At 39.6% G+C, this 19,570-nt stretch overlaps 1 protein-coding gene across 1 annotated transcript in view; it reads left to right on the forward strand.

Moving 5' to 3' along the window:
- The first annotated feature begins 1,104 nt into the window (after positions 1 to 1,104).
- The window catches only part of NATD1 (N-acetyltransferase domain containing 1), a 47,182-nt gene continuing 28,716 nt past the window's right edge, over positions 1,105 to 19,570 (forward strand). Inside the window, exon 1 of the mRNA XM_074281273.1 lies at positions 1,105 to 1,471. Coding sequence (XP_074137374.1) covers positions 1,375 to 1,471 — 97 coding nt within the window. The 5' untranslated portion in view covers positions 1,105 to 1,374. The remainder of the gene's footprint in view (positions 1,472 to 19,570) is intronic.

The raw sequence follows: 19,570 nt of genomic DNA on the forward strand, positions 1-19,570 counted from the left end.
TCTCTTTAACGCGCGCGGGCATCTGCTTCACAGAAGACATAGTCTCCAAGTCTAGCACTCTCGTCTCTCAATTGCTACTCATTTTTAAAATCTCACCTCCTGTTCCACCTCTCCTAAGAAGCCTTTGTCAGGTGAGAAAACTGGGGGAGAAAAAAAAGACAAGAACACATCCAGGAAGGATCTGAATTCAGATCTCTCCAGGTCCAGTACTCTATTCACTGTGACACCCAACTCCCTCTTGTGTAGTTTGTTTTTATCCCATACTAGAGTGTCGACCGATTATTTTATCTAACTTTTTTATGCCCCCATCACCTGGAATCTATCGATCCAATAAGCACTTATTAGGCACCTATTGTTTGCCAGGTACTTGCTCCCCTCAGGAACAAGGTTCTTGGCAAACATGAATCGCAGTAAATTGATAAGGACTGATTTCTTCCTCAGGTGTTCTGCTGGAGGAAAGGCATCTTTAGGTGAGTTTGATGAACGACAGTTCAGAGAATGATGTCGCGTGTCCCTAAACTTCTTTAGAAAAAAAAAAAAAGTCCCAAGCTCTTAATTAGTCTCCGGAGGATAATGCCCGGGATGCCGGTGGTAAGGGGAAGATCGATTTACCTGGGAAGGGGGTAGGGAGTGTCACTGAGGAGAGAAAAAAGAACGGTCATCTTTCTTTGTTAAAAAAAATATATATATATATATTTCTCATTCATTCATTCATTCACTCATTCATTCCTAGCATTCATTTTTAAAATGTTGAGTTCCAAATTTTTCCCCCATCTCTAACCCCACCCCCACCCATTGAGAAGACGGGCAATATGATAATGATCCCTTTTCATTCAACATTTCTCCTGTTTGGGCCTTTTCTGAAGAGGGTGTTTTAATAGCAAAGAAGTTGTGTGTCCACCGCTGGACGTAAAGGGGGAGGGAGAGAACAACACCCCACCCCCCAAAATAAATAAAAATAAATAAATAAGTAGTGGGTTGGGGAGGAGGAGGGGTCGTAGCTGAGAAGGCGAGAAAACCTAGGGATAGGTGGGGTGTCCCTTTAAGAGTCGAATGGAATGTATCAAAACAAAAAGGCCGCGCACCCATTGGTCAGACGACCAGCACGTGAGTTCACAGCTGATTTCCTGGCTTTTTGTTGCTGCTGCCGCTGCCGCCGCTGCAGCCGCCGCCGCTGCCGCCGCTCGCTGCTGCTGTGTGTCAGTTTCAGAGCCAGCTCCTCCACCGCGGCTCCCGGAGCGACCCCCGCGCGCTCCTGCTCGCGCTTCCCCCGAGACGCCGGGAAGGGGCCGCCCGCCGCCGCAGCCGCCCGGCTCCCCCTCTCGCTCGGACCCTCGAGAGCCAGAACCCGCTCCCCCAGACCCGAGCCCCACCATGGCACACTCTGCACAGCTGAACATCCTGGAGCAAAACTGCCCCATCCAGGTGGAGCACGATCGGAAGCGGAGGCAGTTCACGGTCAAACTGAACGGTAACGCGGCGCCGGCTGAGCCCCGCTTCTCCCGCCGTACCCCTCCCGCCCCCCAGTCCGCGCGCCACCCCCTCCTCCTTTTCTATCTTTTGTTTGCACGGAAAGCGAGGAGCTGGCGAGCTACGCGGAGAGTGCCCTCTAGCTAGCCGGGACTGATTTTCCCGAGAACCGAGCTCTCCTCTCTCCCTCGTTCTCATTATTGTTTTATTTTATCTAGCAGCCGCGGAGAGGGGCTTCGGCAACGGAATTAGCGTGTCCGCGGAGCCGCTGGAAGGGAGGGAGGGGGCCGGAGGGAGGACCTGAGAAATGTGGCCGCGTCTCCGCCGCGGAGGGCTCCAGCTGATCTCCGTTACCATCCCCCTGTCTCGGAGCTGGGGCTTTGTTTCCACCTCCCTGCCCTCCTGTGCCAGCCGGAGCCTGGCGGGTGCCTCTGCGGGAAGGGGGTGGGAGGGCGCCTGCCCACGCCGCTCGTATTTGTAAACAAGCGAAAGCGGGGGAGACGCCACTTGTTCTCGGGGTCGTGAGTTTATTTCCAATCCCGAGTTTTAGGTAGTGGGGAGACTACCCCCCCTCCCCCCCGAAACAGGGAGCGCTCCTGGGAGATACTCGCCCCCTCTCCTTCCCGCCCCTCCGAGTGTGGCAGCCTGTCAGGGTGTAGGGTCCGAACTGCATTCCTTCCCTCTTCCAGCCCTGGGGCTGAAAGTCACGGAGTGTGAAAAGTTTCTTCTGCAACTTGCACCCGGCAGGAGAGGTTATCTCTGGTGCATTGTCTCCCTAGGTCAGTGGGAGCATGTCATGGGTAAGGACCCAGCTTGAGGAGCTTTTGAACTCCTGTACTTATGTTTAACTCTGAGAATGCCGTGTCCGCGATGAAGGGAGCCCGGAAAAAGCCTGGGACAGAAATATCAGCTACCAAATGTGGCTTTATAAGGGGTAGAAGAGCAGAGTGGGAGAGAGCACAGAGAGGAAGGATTCCAGCACAGACAGGGCCTTCCTTATTCACAAACAGTTCTTCAGTGAATGCTTGTTGAATTGAATGAAGGCTCTGGTTATTTTTCTAAATTTAAAGCTGCTATTAACGTTTCTCTTGTTCTATGAAGTTCTCACCGCTTATAGACCCAGCCTTTCCCTTTTTCTCTTTGAAGTCTGAAATGTGGGACTCCCTCTTCCCCACAAATTTATGGCTTCATTCTTCTCTTAGAATTCCTTCACCACATGCTGCACACAGGTTGGAGAGAGAAAGGGTCATAGATTTCAAGGGTCTGTAGAGATTACATCTTACCCCCCTCCCCATTTATGAGGGCTCAGAGAAAAATGATTTTTTCCAAAGTAGATAAAATGACAGAAGTGAAAATTTGAGCTCAACACTTCTGAACTCCTTTATACTGTAGCTGGTGCCTTATAGTACAATAAGAGATGGTCCTAAGTTGAAGTAAACTGTCCTGGTTTTGACTTTCTTTTTAAAAAATGTCTAAATTAGGCTTTTCCAAGTCTAATTATGGGGCCCTCTGACAGGCAAGAGTCAAGGTGAGGGAGAAACAGCCAAGCAGCTCCCAGGAGATCAGAAACAACCTTATGATTCTGGTGGGGAGTTTTGTTTGATTTGGGCTTTTTTGTAGTTGAAATAATCTCGGTTTCTTGGTAAGCACCCTAATTGATCGTTCTAAACATATATAGAGATGGCAGTCTGGTTGCTGCATCTGGTTCAAAACAATTCGGGTAGAAACAGTAGTCCATTTTTAGACTCACAGAAATTGTAGGCAGGGATGCTAAAAAAGAAAGGAAAGGGGGGAGGGGGAGTTTGTTTTGTTTTTAAATTGATGCAGCCCTGGAGTTATCCCCTGGAGACAGCTTCAATCAGAGGGCCAGACTAGTTCACAGGATATTTCTAAACTTTTTCCTCCCTTTTCCCCCCTTCCCCCATTCCAGACCACTAATTATAAAGTGTACTCCCTAAGTCAGCCCTGGGTGAAGAGAAAGCAAGACAAATCCAGGGGGCCAGATGAGGGGTTGTTGAGAGAGTGATTAAAGACTGTGAATAAAAGGCAAGAAATCAAACAGAGCTAGCCTGGCTTGAGTCCAGAACAGAAAGATACCAAATTCTCTTTGGCCCATGTCTGACTCATTACTGCTCCTAGGTAGTGATTTCAGATTGATTGGCTTACCACCATTTGCTAGTCACTGTCCAGACCCTGCCAAAGGACTAGCCTCTGTCCTCTAGGACCTTACAAAGCCTGGGTAACATTGGTTAAGAGCCTCCACCTTCCTGGGCCTCAATTATCCCCTGCTGCCACAGGGAAAGAAAATGATAGAGAGGATTGTGTGCTTCTGAAATGCCTGTCAAAAATACAAGGCTTTTACTGGTCTTACAGTCTGACTGTTGAATGAATGGTTTGTTGTAAGCCAAGTACTTTGTAGATTCTAAAGCAGCATTATCCCAAAATACTCCAAGAAAACCAGAGAGGACAGTTGTCTACCTAAATAATTTCAACCACTGACAACTGCCTGAGTCAGCATTCCTCCCCGAGTCCTTTTTCCCCTTTGGGGGAGGAACCAAGAAAGGTTGCCCCACATGGGAGCCTCCTTTGCCTGGCTTCTGGCTTCCTGGGGGAATAGGAGCCAATCAGGCTGTGGAGCTATAGAGTATCAGAGTTGGCAGGGACCTTAGAAGTCAACCAGCCTGACCCCCTACATTTTATTTGAATTTTTTTTATGCAAACTTAATCATCGACAAATATTTTCCATGTTTAAAGAACAAAGAAAGCAATTGTATATGAAACTGGCAAGTTGTTATAGACAGGTGTTTTTTTTTTAAGACACATGCACAGCTATGTTTGTGGGCCCCCCTCAAAAAAAAATCTTAACACAGTGTTAAAGTGCTGAAGGTTAAAACTGTACTAAGTCTTTGGGTATACCCTTTGTCATTTAACAAGGTAGTAATGAAGGAAACTGAGACTTGGAGTAGGGAAGTCACTTATCAAAGGTAACTAGGTAATTGAAAAACCAAATCTAAGAGCTAATAAGCTGGTTTTTGCTTTTATTCAATATTCATTAACTCTACAAGTATGAATAAAATTGGTCCTTAGATTGGAGCCCTTTGTCTAATGAACAAAATGGGAAGAAATGTCTTTATTTAAAAGTAAATGACTTTCGAGGAAGATTGAATCTCCCTTTTCCTATGTATGACTTACATTGATCTTGACATAGGAATTCTTATTACTTTATCCTGGAAAGGCATCTAGTTGGGCTTGCATTCAGGAAGACACTAGATAGCTGTCAATCAATCAATGTGATCTTAGTTCAATTATTTAACCTCTCTCAGCTTCAATTTCCTCCATTATAAAAATGATAATAAAAGCACTAACAGCACAATTTCTAAAAAAGACAATGGATATAAAAGTGCTCTACGGATCTTAAAGCTAACATTGATGTATGTTAGCTGTGACACAGAACGATAATATCTTGCCAGAGGCCCTCTTGGGAAAAGCATTAAGGATTCTTGGATCCCTTCTCTGTGGCCTGGTTCCTGGTTTCTTTGGTTGGTCATAAGTTTCCTACAGATCTGAATATGCTCATGTTTGGCCTTTGATTTTTTTCATTCATTAATTGAAAAAGCTGGAATTAATGACCCATAAAGGCCCTCCCACCTCTGTATGCAGGGCCTTAGCTCAAGAAGTGCTTCCTCTGATCTGACTAGTTGTACCTTATGGTTACTTACCAGGGTGAGTCAAGATTTATGCTGGGCTAGTAAAAAGGATTTATGCTGGGCTGGAATGCTCTCTGCTTCTCCCCAGCTGACTGGTAGAAGTAGTATATATATTTACGTGATTGCCAAGGCTGTTCTTTGTGCCTACTATACACAGAGCACCACACGAGATGGAGAGAAGTATAAGACATAGTTGATATCTCCAAAGAACTTATAGTGTAGTGGGGAGATAAGACTGTTACACGCGTGCATCTAAAAAAATAGACTAGCACCACAAGGAGATGGTGACTGGTCATAAGTGCCCATGAGGTACAAAGACAATGATCCCTCTCCCCTAAAAGCTCAAAGGAAGGATGGAAATGGTGACAAGGTGCAAAGAATAATGGACTTGGATTCAAATTCTGGTTCTGCTTCCTACTATTTCTGTGACTTTGAAATGAAAGGATTAAACTAGATCCCAGCTTTTTTGTTGTGGTTGTCTTTATTATAGAATTTTATTTTTCCAAATACACATAAAGATAATTTTAACATTCATTTTTGTAAGATTTTGTTCCATATTTTTTCTCTCTCCCTCCCTTATCTTGCCTTTCCCATAGAGAGCAAGTAACCTGATAGAGATTTTTAAACATTTTCATACTTGTCATATTGTGCAAGAAAAATTAGACTCAAAGAGGAAAAAACACAAGAAATAAAAAACAAACAAAAAGGTGAAGTAGTATGCTTTGATCCAGTTTTCTCTGGATACAGATGGTATTTTGCATCCCAAGTCTGTTGGAATTGCCTTGAATCATCAAATCATCTCATAATCTTTCTATATTACTGTGTACAATGTTCTCTTGGTTGTGCTCACTTCACTCAGCATCAATTCATGTAAGTTTTTTTAGGCCTTTCTGAAATCAACCTGTTCATCATTTCTTAGAGAACAATAATATTCCATTACATTCATATATCATAACTTATTTAGCCATTCCTCAACTGATGGGCATCCACTCAATTTCCCAGTTTCCTTGCCACCACAAAAAGGGCTGCTACAAACATTTTTGCACGTGTGGGACCTTTTCTCTCTTTTATGTAGATCCCAGCTTCTTAAACAATGGTTCTAGACCTCATTTAGGGTTTTGTAACTGAATGTAGTAGTTCTGAAATTATGATTTATGATCAGTAAATATTTGATTTGTATATCTTTATATACACTTAGGCCACGTAAAAATTTCTCGGGTAAAAAAGGGGTGAGAGTTGGAAAACTAATGGCTTTGAAGTTCTCTTGTGCCTTATGATAGATCAGTGAGAAATTTAATAATCAAGGCTAGCTTTGAAGACTGTGCTATATAAGCCCAGAAGAGACAGGGAGGAATCTTCTAGGCAGGAGAGATAAGAGTAAAAGGACAAAGGAGATATTCACACATAATTTAGGGGACAGTGATATTGCCTTAGATCAGAGGTGTCAGTCTATGCGACTGGCAATAGATAGGTGATGTTTTTCTAAGTCAATATGTGGCCTGCAGGAATCCTTATACGAATCAGTGTACCTCCTAACTCTTCCCCTCAGCCACTTTTTTCTATTTGACATCAATGCCTTAGACTTGTAAGAATCTAGAGGGCAAGCTTTGGATCATATTTCTTTATCTTGGGCACAATGCTTAATAATGAAAATTGTGCTAGTGAGCACTGAAGTGTCTTGGGGTTTAATTTATAAAAGATCTTATTCCCCAAAGCTTAAGACTGAACTAAGACTTTTGGGGATACCTTGTATTTTCTCCTGGCATTTAAGACTGGTAAAGATTTTGTGGATAGAGGGTTCGGCTGTCAGTGTTTGTGAAATGTGATTGTTGAGTTAAATTGAATGTGGCTGTTCTTAGAACATTGACTAGAAGCTGAGCCAGGACAAAGATTGGAACAAATGCTAATAATGACAACTAGAAATGATTTAGACTTGATATTGGTGGCCAGGGAGTAATTGATTTCTTCATGTGATCTGCCTATTTTGAGCAAAGGCCAAAAACTCAGTGTCAGCACTTGAAGGAACCTGAGATTCTCTAGCAGACCACCTTCAAATTACAGATTAAGTAATTGATTGAGACCCAGAAAAGATAAACACCTTTTCTAAGGTTACATAGTAAGTTAGAACAGATGGATAGAGTGCTTGGACTAGAATCACAAAAACTGAGTTCAAATCTACTCCAAGATACTAGTTATATGACCTAACCACTGTTTGCCTCAGTTTCCTCCATGGTGAAATATGGGTATTACTAATAATAAAAATGAGATAATATTTGTAAAAAAAAATTTTTTTAGCATAGTGTTAGTACATAAGGGTATTATATAAATTGCTATCCTCTTTCACCCAGTGGTAGAGCTATAGGCCTAGAATATAAGCTCCTTTAGGGCAAGTCTTTTTTTTTTTTTTTTTAATAATTATAACTTTTTTTGACAGTACATATGCATGAGTAATTTTTTACATTATTCCTTGCACTCACTTCTGTTCTGATTTTTCCCTTCCTTCCCTCCACCCCTTCCCCTAGATGGCAGGCAGTCTTATACATGTTAGATATGTTATAGTATATCTTAGATACAATATATGTGCGTAGAACTGAACAGTTCTCTTGTTGCACAGGTAAAAATAAGCTAGGAAGAAAAACAAAAATGCAAGCAGTTAACACTCATCAATAGTTTTCAACATTTATTTTTTAAGACTTTGTGTTCTAAGGGGCAGCTAGATGGTGCAGTGGATAGAGCACCAGCCTTGAATTCAGGAGGACCGGAGTTCAAATCTGGTCTCAGACACTTAACACTTCCTAGCTGTGTGACCCTGGGCAAGTCACTTAACCCCAGCCTCAAAAAAAACCCAAAACTTTGTGTTCTAAATTTTCCCCTTCCTCCCTTATCTTTCTCCTATCTACGATAGTAAGTAATCTGATAAAGACTAAATATGTGCAATTCTTTTAAATATATTTCCCCATTTGTCATGTTGTACAAAAAAAAAAAAAAATCGGACCAAAAGGGGGAAAAACATGAGAAAGGAAAAAAAAAACAAACAAAAAAAGTAAAAAAATACTATACTTTGATTCATATTCAATCTCCATAGTTCTCTCTCTAGATATGGATGGTATTTGGAATTTTATTGGAATTGCCTTGAATCACCTCCTTGTTGAAAAGAGCCAAACCCATCATAATTGATCATTACATAATCTTGTTATTACTGTGTACAATGTTCTCTCGGTTCTGCTTGTTTCACTCAACATCAGTTCATGTAAGACTTTTCAGGCTTTTCTGAAATCATCCTGCTCATCATTTCTTACAAAACAATAATATTCCATTACATTCATGTGCTGTAACTTATTCAGCCATTCCCCACCTGATGGGCATCCATTCAATTTCCAGTTCCTTGCCACTGCAAAAAGGGCTGCCCCAAACATTTTTGCATATGTGGGTCTTTTCCCCTCTTTTATGGTCTCTTTGGGATACAGACCCAGTAGTAACCCTGAAGGATCAAAGAGTATGCAGAGTTTTACTGGAGGACAGGTCTTTATGATACCAGTTGTGGGCAAATGGAAGGTACTATAGATTAAGGTGTTCCCCCACATCTCATTGCCCTGGCACCAGACAATAAATGGTAAGGTGTTAAGCAAATGACTTAAGTGAGTAAATGTTTTGAACTCAAAGAAGAGCCTGTTGGGGGGGGTAGTCCAAGTAGGCAAAAATATTTGCTTGTCTCAGGTGAGAATCCAGTCTTTTGGGCTATCACAGGCTTTTGAGTACCCAACAGAACTGAGTGGGTGGAAGAAGGAGCTTGTTGAAGTTGTTAAACCCAGAATCAAGCTGGGAAATACCCTATACCTGAGGAGAACAGGGCAGAGTGGTTGTTAGCAACTCATAATCTTTAGAACACTCAAGCCAGGCCAATGCAACAAATTTATTAAATTATTATTATTTATAAATTATTATAAATTTATTAATAAATAATAATTTATTTATTATACATGCACATCCTGTGTGAGAAGTTAGGGATCGATACAGCCAAAAGCAAAGTTTGTATTCTCCTGTCCTATTAATTAGCTGGCAGGGTATAGAAACATCGTTCTAGAATATTAGAGCTCCAAGAAGTTGGGGTGATGGAGGAAAAAGTCCTGGTCTGGGTTTGAATTCAATCTTTCACAGTTGATAGAGATATGATCACAATCGGAGCTTATTTCTTCACTTTTTAAATGGAAACTTTGATACCTGCATTATCTATATTGAGATATTGTTGCAAGGCTGTTGTTTTGTAAACCTAAAAGGGCTACAGAAACTTGAGCTATTGTCAATCAGTAAACATTTAGAAGTACCTACTGCATTGCCAAGAAAGCCATAACACAGTCCCTGACTGTAAGGACTGTCTAGGAAGACCATGCACGGAAGGAAGCTGGAGTTAGTGATGAAGGTATTAGCATCTGGTCCACTTCTCTCCACTTGCAGGTAAGGAATCTGATAGCAGCTAGGTGACCCTAGGCAAATCACTTAACCTCTCTGCCTCAATTTCCTTATCTGTAAAATGAGCTGGAGAAGAAAATGGCAAACCACTAAAGCATCTTTGCCAAGAAAACCCTTAATTGTGTCATAAAGAATTAGACATGATTGAATAACCACAAATCAAAATCTAAAAAAGAGGGAATTGATTTGGTGTAGCTACTTTGTGGTAGAACTGAAACTTGCATGAAGACTGGTTCTTCAGGTGTGAAATTGATGGCTGTAAATAGCCTCCTTGGCCATGTCCCAGCTTATTAAAGCTTGGGTTGCAATGCTGTATGGGGTCTTGTAACTGAAATTGGCTTGTCAGTAAATGTTTAATTTGTATACCCATTTTACATATCTATATACCTGAGGTCAGGTAAAAATTTCTTGGACAAAAATGGATCTCCCTGGATTATGCTGTCTGATCACAGGTAGCCATACAGGATGAGTGAGCCCCCTCCTTTCACTGTCTCTTGCCTCCCCTAGATTTTGAGCTAAAAATCCCCTTTTGGGGATGTTCACATTGCAACTACTGGCTTGTATTTATTTTCTCTCCATAGTAACTGTCAGCTGCCCAGGAACATCAATATAGGGAGAGAGAGAATCATTTCCCCACAGAGTTTCTACCTTTGCATCCCCTCCCAACCCCACCCCACAGCAAGCAGCTTGTGTGGGCACTTCTCCAGAACCTCTGTTTTGTTTTTTTTTGTTTGTTTGTTTTTTTTTTTTTAATTTGTTTGCCTTCCTGCACACTCACCTGCCCTGGTAACTTCAAATTGATGTTTCAGTTCATCACCCTGTCAGATTGAGCAGTGTGACTGGCAGGCTGGGTGGAAGGAGGAATGAGAAGGAATGGCTGATTAAGCCAGGTTTGAGATGTATAGGGAGAGACCCTGCCTTTGTCGAGGAGATAATCTGGGGTGGGGGAGTGGATAGTGAGCTGGGGTTATGTAAAAGTTTCATGGGCGAAAAGGGGGAAAAGTTTAAGAAGCTTTGTGACTGAGGATTGTGTGTGTCCCTTTAACCCCTGCAAAGCCCCTTACAAATGTTAACTCATTTAATTTTCACAACAATCCTGAAAAATAGGTGCTATCATAATCCATCATTATTTTAGTTGGTGCTGTTAACCTGGTTTTATGGAAAAGGAAATTATTGCTGAAAAACAGGTTAACTGACACACCCAGATTCACACAGCTAGTGTGTCTAGGACAGGATTTGAATTCAAATCTTCTCAGTTCTCTACCAGGACACATAGCTGCTTCATTTATTCTCCCACTAACCCATATGAGTTAAGCATCCTAGATGTTTATCATGTAGCTTTAAGATGTAGACAAGCAACCTCGTTGAGCTACTAATATCAATTTAGTTGGACACTTGAATAGCTTTAAAGAATTTCTTGGGCCCTTTCAGGATGCAGTCCAGAGGCAGCCAGCTGATGTGGATGTGTCAGATGGACAACCTGGCCCTAAGGTCAGATCTCTGACAGATGAGGAAACAGGTTAAGGAAAACTAGTACATGTCTACATAAACCTGGGTATATAGGTGTATAAAATTAGTGTGCAAATCAAACACTGATAATAAATCATTATTTTGCAACCCCCCCACATTCAGTTATGAGACCCTAGTCTTCTAAACAATAGACATTTTTAAACCATAGTTTAAGAAGCTGGGTTCTATTATGGTTAGTAATGATAACATTAGTACTTTTAAGCTAGTTTTCAGTCCTTTTTGAGCATCCTAACCACTTTCAGAGATAGGGAGGGTGGGAATAATTCTGGCCACTTTACAGATGAGCTGGTTAAGGTCAGAGCTCTGGACCAGAATTCTCTGTTCTGTCCCATCAGAGCTGTCCCATCAGAGGCTCCTGCTTTGTGGCCAGGCTGAGAGAGCCACTGGTTGCAATAACTTCTACCCAGTCTGAGGAGCAGAGATTGGCTCCCCACATGCCACAGTGTCAGCTGGAGAGGGAGTGAAGCTGCCCTGTGGTGCTTCCAATTCTGATAGACCCACCAAACCTGGGTCATACCCACAAAGATGGGAGGGTGTGATAATTCTATCAGAAGGACACAGCTGCCTCTGTGGCTCTCCTGCCTCGCACAGGAGGGAGTGTTCAGAAGCTCAAAGAGCCTGATCAGTGACGGACTTAGACTTTATCCCTGCCCTCTGTAGCCTCCTCTCTTTTAAACCTAGCTTTGCTTTGCAAAGTGTGCCCATCCTGAGAAATACACAGTTTCTGATCAATTTTTCTTGGAAGAGATAGTGAGCGTCCTATTCCATTCAATAGAGAATGATTGATCACCAAGCAGGGAAGCCATAAAAATTATACTTGTACTGGGTTGTTGTTCTTTTATTTAGCTTTACTTTTTATTTTATTTTTTTCTGCCTACCCCCCTGCCCTGATAACTTCAGATTATGTTTAAAGTGATCACCCTGCAAGACTAATCAGTTGTGTGACTGGGTGGAAGGAAGAATGAGTGAGGATGGCTGATCAAGCTGGGTTTGAGAGATCCTGCCTTTGTGAAAGAAGCAACCTGGACAGAAGCAGATAGTAACTCAGAATACTTTCTGACTGATGTTTAAGTCTAGAATTGAGTCTTCTAGCCTAGTGCTAATCTGGTCAGACCTCATCTGGTGGTTTCATTTAATAAAAACAAGACAAACTCCCTTTTAAACACCAGCCTATTTTTTTGTTGTTTCTATATTTATAACCCAAAGGATCATTGCAATTTCTTCTCATCTGGGAAAGGACCAGCTTTTCCTGAAGCAACAAAGGGATCCTGATGCAGCCTTAGACTCTTCCTAGCTGTGTGTCCCTGGATGAGTCATTTAATCTACCTGCCTCAATTTCCTCAAAAGCACCCATCTCCCAGGATTGTTGTGAAGATCAAATGATAATACAGTTGTAAAGTGCTTAGCACTGTATGTCCCACATAGTAGGGCTAATATGTACTTGTTTCCTACTTTCCCAAGCCCTTTTCCCTAGAGAGAAGATCTTCATATGATATGTTGAGGGAATAGAAAAGGGAGTCCTTCAGAGAGTGGGACAGCCTCAGGGTCTTTGCGGGTGAAATCATTCAGCACCCACAGAGTATATGTCTGGAGAGCTATCATATTCAGTTAAATGTACTCTTTATAGTGCAGTAAAGTAAGAGCCACCATAGGGATCTGTAAAAAGAGGTTGGATTGGCCAGTCTCTGAAGATGCTCCCAGATCTTGAGCCATGTGCAGGAATTTAGATCAAGACACTTGGATTCTAATCTCAGCTTTGCCCTTTTACTGGTATTTGAACATTGGGGAAATCCCTTTTTCTCTAAACCTCAGTTTGCCTATTTGCAAAATGCATATAATACTCTTCATTACTTGTTTCAACAAGGTTCATGTAAAGAAAATGTTTTGTAAATTGTAATGTTCTGGTATTCAAGTACTGGGTATAAATAGTCCCTCCATTAGTATGGATCACAACTCTTCTTCATCTTAGTAGATTGGCCATTGTGATTGTTGTGGCTAACAAAAACATTCATTATGAGTATCTGTCTGAAAATTATAAATTCGATAGAAATCTGAACTGATTCTATTTAGATCTTTAAGACTAGGGGTATGTTGGAGACATCTCAAAGAGAATTATTCATTGTTAACTTTTTTTGCATGAGCATTTACACTTCAAAAATCAAAGCAAATCGGAGCTTGATATATTGTTTTGTTGTTTAGATGAAGGAAATTGATGGAGATAATGTTGGCAATGCAGATTAAATTTATAAGTGTGTCATTTGAGCTTTTTTTTTTTCCTGGAGATCTAATTGTTAAACACAAGCAATGTGCCCATGCTTTAAGATGTGATCCTTGCCCTCTTGGAGTTTACAGTCTAATGGATGGTAGAGAACATAAAGACAAAAAGAGAAATAACATACAAGATATTGAGGAAGTTCAGGGTCTATTGCATTTTGTTAGAAAAGAGCATGCAGAAGCAATGACCTGAGTCCCTGGAAACTCGGGTGATATGGCTGTGTGGGAATTTTGTGGCCAGCTTTACTGCCCAAAGTAGAGCTAAGTAGCTGTGGAAGGCTGGGCCAGGCTAGTCCATGAGTGCCCTGAAATAGCCTCCTGTCTCCTTTCTCAGTACCGAGTGTGTGTGTGCCTAATTAAACCCCTAACAGGTGGCTGGCTGGTAATTGAGACTCAACCAGCTCTCTGCTCTCTCCCAGGGGATGGAGAGAAGAGCTGAACCACAGGAAAGCTTATCTTCAATTGAATATTGGACCTGGAATCAGGAAAAATCTAGGGTTCAGGCCTTCCTCTGATGCTTACTAGCACTATGACCATGGACAAGTCACTACCTTCCTGTGAAATTTAGTTTTCTCATTTGTAAAATGGGAGTGATAAGATTTGAAGTACTGAGATTTCTGGATTGTGAGACAATTCATCCAAAGCTCAGCTTCTTAAACTGTGAGTCACAACCCCATCTAGGGTATTGTAACTGAGTTGGGAGGGGGACAAAATTATGATTATCAATAAATAATCAATAAATTGATTTGTGTACCTTTTTTATAGGCCATGTACAAATTTCTTGGGGGACAAGGAATTGGGTAAAGTTTAAGAAGCTTTCATCTAAAGTACATTATAGACAGCTAGATGATCCGATAGAGCACTGGATTTGGAATAAGGAAAGCACATCTTCTTGAGTTCAAATGTTCCTTCAGATAGTTAATAGCAGTGTGATCCTGGGAATAATCAATCATAAGATTGTTGTGAGGATCAAATGAGATGTTTGTAAAGTGCTCAGCACAATGCCTGACATTTAATAGGTACTTAATAAATGCTTTTTTCCTTCCTGTTCTCACAAGCTTGTTAGGATCAAAGGAATTAATATAACTGTATGTAAAGTGTTTTATAAACCTTAAAACCTTTTCTAAATGGTAGTTATTGTGATTATTAGAAAAAAAATCTCTTCTAAGCAAGAAATTTTCTCTTGGTTTATTAGTGGAAGAACTCGATGGTATTCTTGACAATCCATTCTAATATCCAAACAGCTCTTTGTCTGGGAAGTATCAGTCTCTTTCTCCCTTAGGCCATCCCTTTACAGCCTGACCAGTTTGTCATCTGTTTACATATTGGCCATTTACCATCCAGAGTATGGATATTCGGTGTGTGATTAAAGCCTTGGTCTTCCTGATGTTTTCTTGACCTGACCCATATGTTGGGTATATGAACCTGTGTATTCAAGGAATGTAGTAGTGTTCCTTACACTGTGATGGGAAGAATCCTAGATTTGGATTCAGGGATTCAGTGGATTTAAATCTCACCCCTGCCATTTAACAGCCATTTTGATTATAAGTGAGTGATTCACTGGACAAAATTCTTTGAGCCTCGGTTTCCTCATTTGTAAGGGAAAAAATTCAACACTTGTATTATCTAACACAAAAATGTTGTAAGCATTAGATGACATGGTACATTCTAAGAAAAAAAAATGTGTGAGCTGTTAATAGTAATAATAGCTTATATCATTTATACACATACTTAAAGGTTTAAAGACTTAAAGGTCTGCAAAGCTCTTTACTTATGTTATTTCACACGATCCTCACAAGAATCTTATGAGATAGGGGTTTTCATTACTCCCATTTTGTTGTTGTTATTGTGTGACCCATTTGGGATTTTCTTGGCAGATATAATGGAGTATCTTGTGATTTCCTTCTCCAGCTCATTTTACAGATGAGGAAACTGAGACAGTGTTATTACTTACTCAGTGCAACATACAAATATCTGAAACCACATTTGAATTCTGCTCTTTCTGACTTAAGGTTTGGCATTCTGTCTACTGTGTATTCAACTGTGTTTATTAATAATTACTCTCAGTTCTTTTTATTATCGCTAACTATATTTACTGTTAATTCACATTTATATAGCACAGTTCAAGACAATGTGTCATACTGGACAGAATGTTGGTCTTAGAATCTGGAAAACTTCAGTCCAACCCCTTTTTCTGACACATTTTGGCTATATGACCAAGTCACATAACCTTTCAGTGCCCCTGAAGTTCTGTAAGACTCTTAAACTCTGCATTGGTGGAAGGAGTTTTCACAGAAGGAGTTCCTTACACTGGTGAAATCACAGGACAGGAGCACCACATCTGTCCACATACCTGGTGGAATTCTGCTTCTTTTTTTTTTTTTTTTAAACATGGTATTTTATTAATTTTTATAATTATAACATTTTCTTTGACAGTACATGTGCATAGGTAACTTTTTTTTTTTTTTTACAACATATTTATTCCTTGTACTCCCTTTTGTTCCAAATTTTTCCCCTCCTTCCCTCCACCCCCTCCCCTAGATGGCAGGCATTCCCATACATATTAAATATCTAATAGTATATCCTAGGTACAATATATATGTGCAGAACCAAATTTTGTTGTTGTTGTTGTTGTTGTTGCAAAGGAAGGATTGTGTTCAGAAGATAAAAATAATCTGGGAAGAAAAACAAAACAAAACAATAAAACAATGCTCACAGTTTACACTCTTCCCAGTGTTCCTTTTCTGGGTGTGGCTGATTCTGTCCATCATTGATCAATTGGAATTGGATTAGCTCTTCTCTATGTTGAAGATATCCACTTCCATCAGAATACATCCTCATACAGTATCATTGTTGAAGTGTATAATGATCTGGTTCTGCTCCTTTCACTCAGCATCAGTTGATGTAAGTCTCTCCAAGCCTCTCTGTATTCCTCCTGTTGGTTATTTCTTACAGAACAATAATATTCCATAACCTTCATATACCATAATTTACCCAACCATTCTCCAATTGATGGTCATCCACTTATTTTCCAGCTTCTAGCCACTACAAAAAGGGCTGCCACAAACATTCTTACATATACAGGTCCCTTTCCCTTCTTTAGTATTTCCTTGGGATATAAGCCCAGTAAGTAGCATTGCTGGGTCAAAGGGTATGCACATTTTGATAACTTTTTGGGCATAATTCCAGATTGCTCTCCAGAATGGTTGGATTCTTTCACAACTCCACCAACAATGCATCAGTGTCCCAGTTTTCCCACATCCCCTCCAACATTCATCATTATTTGTTCCTGTCATCTTAGCCAATCTGACAGGTGTATAATGATATCTCAGAGTTGTCTTAATTTGCATTTCTCAGATCAATAGTGATTTGGAACACTCTTTCATATGAGTAGAAATGTTTTTTTTTTCTAAATTTTCCCCTCCCTCTCTCTACTCCCTCCCCTAGATGACAGGTAATCCCATACATTTTACATGTGTTACAATATAACCTAGATACAATATATGTGTATAAATACCATTTTCTTGTTGCACATTAATTATTAGCTTCCGAAGGTATAAGTAACCTGGGTAGATAGACAGTAGTGCTAACAATTTACATTCGCTTCCCAGTGTTCCTTCTCTGGGTATAGTTATTTCTGTCCATCATTGATCAACTGGAAGTGAGTTGGATCTTCTTTATGTTGAAGATTAGAGTGGAAATGGTTTTAATTTCATCATATGAAAATTGTCTCTTCATATCCTTTGACCATTTATCAATTGGAGAATGGTTTGATTTCTTATAAATTAAAGTCAATTCTCTGTATATTTTGGAGATGAGGCCTTTATCAGAACCTTTAACTGTAAAAATGTTTTCCCAATTTGTTACTTCCCTTCTAATCTTGTTTGCATTGGTTTTGTTTGTGCAGAAACTTTTTAATTTGATGTAATCAAAATTTTCTATTTTGTGATCAATAATGATCTCTAGTTCTCCTTTCGACACAAATTCCTTCCTTTTCCACAAGTCCGAGAGGTAAACTATCCTATGTTCCTCTAATTTATTTATGATCTTGTTCTTTATGCCTAAATCTTGGGCCCATTTTGATCTTATCCTAGTATGTGGTGTTAAATGTGGGTCCATGCATAATTTCTGCCATGCGATTCTGCTTCTTAACATTTACATAGGCTTTCTTCACAAAAACTTCTTGAAAAAGACATTACAAGTGTTGGAATCCATCCTCCTTTTGTGGAAGAGAACAAGTTTAGAGAATTCATTGACTTGAAATGCACAATATATGGTTTAAACCGGAGGCTCCTTATTTCAAGTCCAGTTCTCTTTCCCTTACATCAAAAAGCCTAAAGACTTTGCAGAGGTTTAAACCAAGTGAATGTGAAAAGCACTTTGGGGTAGGGAGGTATTTGGAGCTGTGGATTGAGAGTGTGAGTGAGATCCCAGCATAAAATCTTATGGTTCAAATGGACACTCACAAGTTGGGTTTCTTGGACCTAAAGGAATAGGTATATTTCCAGGTAGTATCTTGGTGCTATTAGAAAAATGCATTTTTTAATGGTTAATTTGTTTTTGTTTTTAAGTTTTTAAATTTCCAACTTAGCACCAGAAACAAGAATTTCCATACACGCAGCACTATGCAAAAAAATCCTGTAGGAAATTATGAAGTTCTACTTAATACACCTTGCTTTTTAAAAAAATGTGATAAATTCTAAATTACTTTCTTTCAAAACTATTCTGCCTGTTCATGCTTCTTTCTATTCTTTAATGTCATTTTAAAAGAATGTTTCAATGGCCTTTTTTTTTTTTTTTTTTTTTTTTTTTTTTTTTTTTTTTTTTTTTTTTTTGCATCACTATTGCTACCTTTCCTTCTGTATCTTGAGTCCATCACCTCTCTGTCAGAAGAATGGGTCCCAAGCCTCAGGAGGCATAAATTGGTCATGGCATTGATGCAAATTTTCCAATTTTTAAAAATCATTTCTCTCTACAGAATAGCTATCCTTATTTTTAAAAATGTTTCTGTTTACTTTTTATGCATAAGTTCATGCTAATCAAGATTCTGTGAAATAATTTCTTTTATAATTCTTATGACAAAATATTTATCTATATACATACACCACAATTTGTTCAGCCATTCCCTGATTGCCTAGGAATCAATCTGAGATACCCCTTAAGTTCTGGTTATTTGCTTTTCTTTACCCCTCCTATCCCCTTCACTCTTGTAATACATACTTTAAGATTGTGAAATTTTGTTTTAGTTGTGATTGTTCTTGGCCTGGTATTTTCCAGCCTCTTAACCCCACCCTCTTCCTATTTGTGTCTAAGTTAAGTGTGATAGTGATATATTTCCACACCAAAATTTGCATATTCAACCATCCTTTGTCCATTCCAGATAAGCAAGATTTCATCTTATGCTTATTCCTCCCTAACCCTTCAATATTTGAATTCTTTTCTCATGAATCCCAATTATTAATTATATACTGCTCCACCCAATAAAATAAATTTGCCTTTCTAGGTTTCTCTGAGTTTTTGTATTGTTTATTTTTTAAAGTTCCTAATTTAGTTCTGGTCTTTTTCAAAAGAAATGCTAGCAAAAATCTTCTTTTAATTAAATTAGAGGTCTATTTCCCCCGTTTATAGGATTACTTTCAATTTTGTAGAGCAAGTTATTTTTGGTTACATTTCTCTATCTTTTGCTTTTAGGAATATTGATCTTTTCTTATATATAATAGAAGTTGCTAAGTCTTGAATGATTCTGACTATAGTTCTGTATTTGAATTGCTTCTTTGTAGATATTTGTAGTTTTTTTTTTCCTCTATGAGAACATTGGATTTTGGCTGTGATATTCTTTGACTTTTCCTTTTGGGACTTCTTTCAGGAGATGATTAATAGATTCTATATTTATCCTCTGCTTCTAAATTGATCTAGGCACTTTTCAGTTCTGATTTTTTGAATATGGTACCCAGGCTTTTTTTAAAAAGAAAAATTTGATTTTTGCGGTTCAGTGTTTCTTAAATTCTCTCTCCATGACATGTTTTCTAGGTCAGGTTTTTTTTTTTTTTTTTTTTTTTTTTTTTTTTTTTTTTATGTCAGCCTACATTTTTTTATTGTTGTTTTTTTGGTCAATCTTT

Source organism: Sminthopsis crassicaudata, chromosome 1 (assembly GCF_048593235.1).
Source record: "Sminthopsis crassicaudata isolate SCR6 chromosome 1, ASM4859323v1, whole genome shotgun sequence".
NCBI lineage: Eukaryota > Metazoa > Chordata > Mammalia > Dasyuromorphia > Dasyuridae > Sminthopsis > Sminthopsis crassicaudata.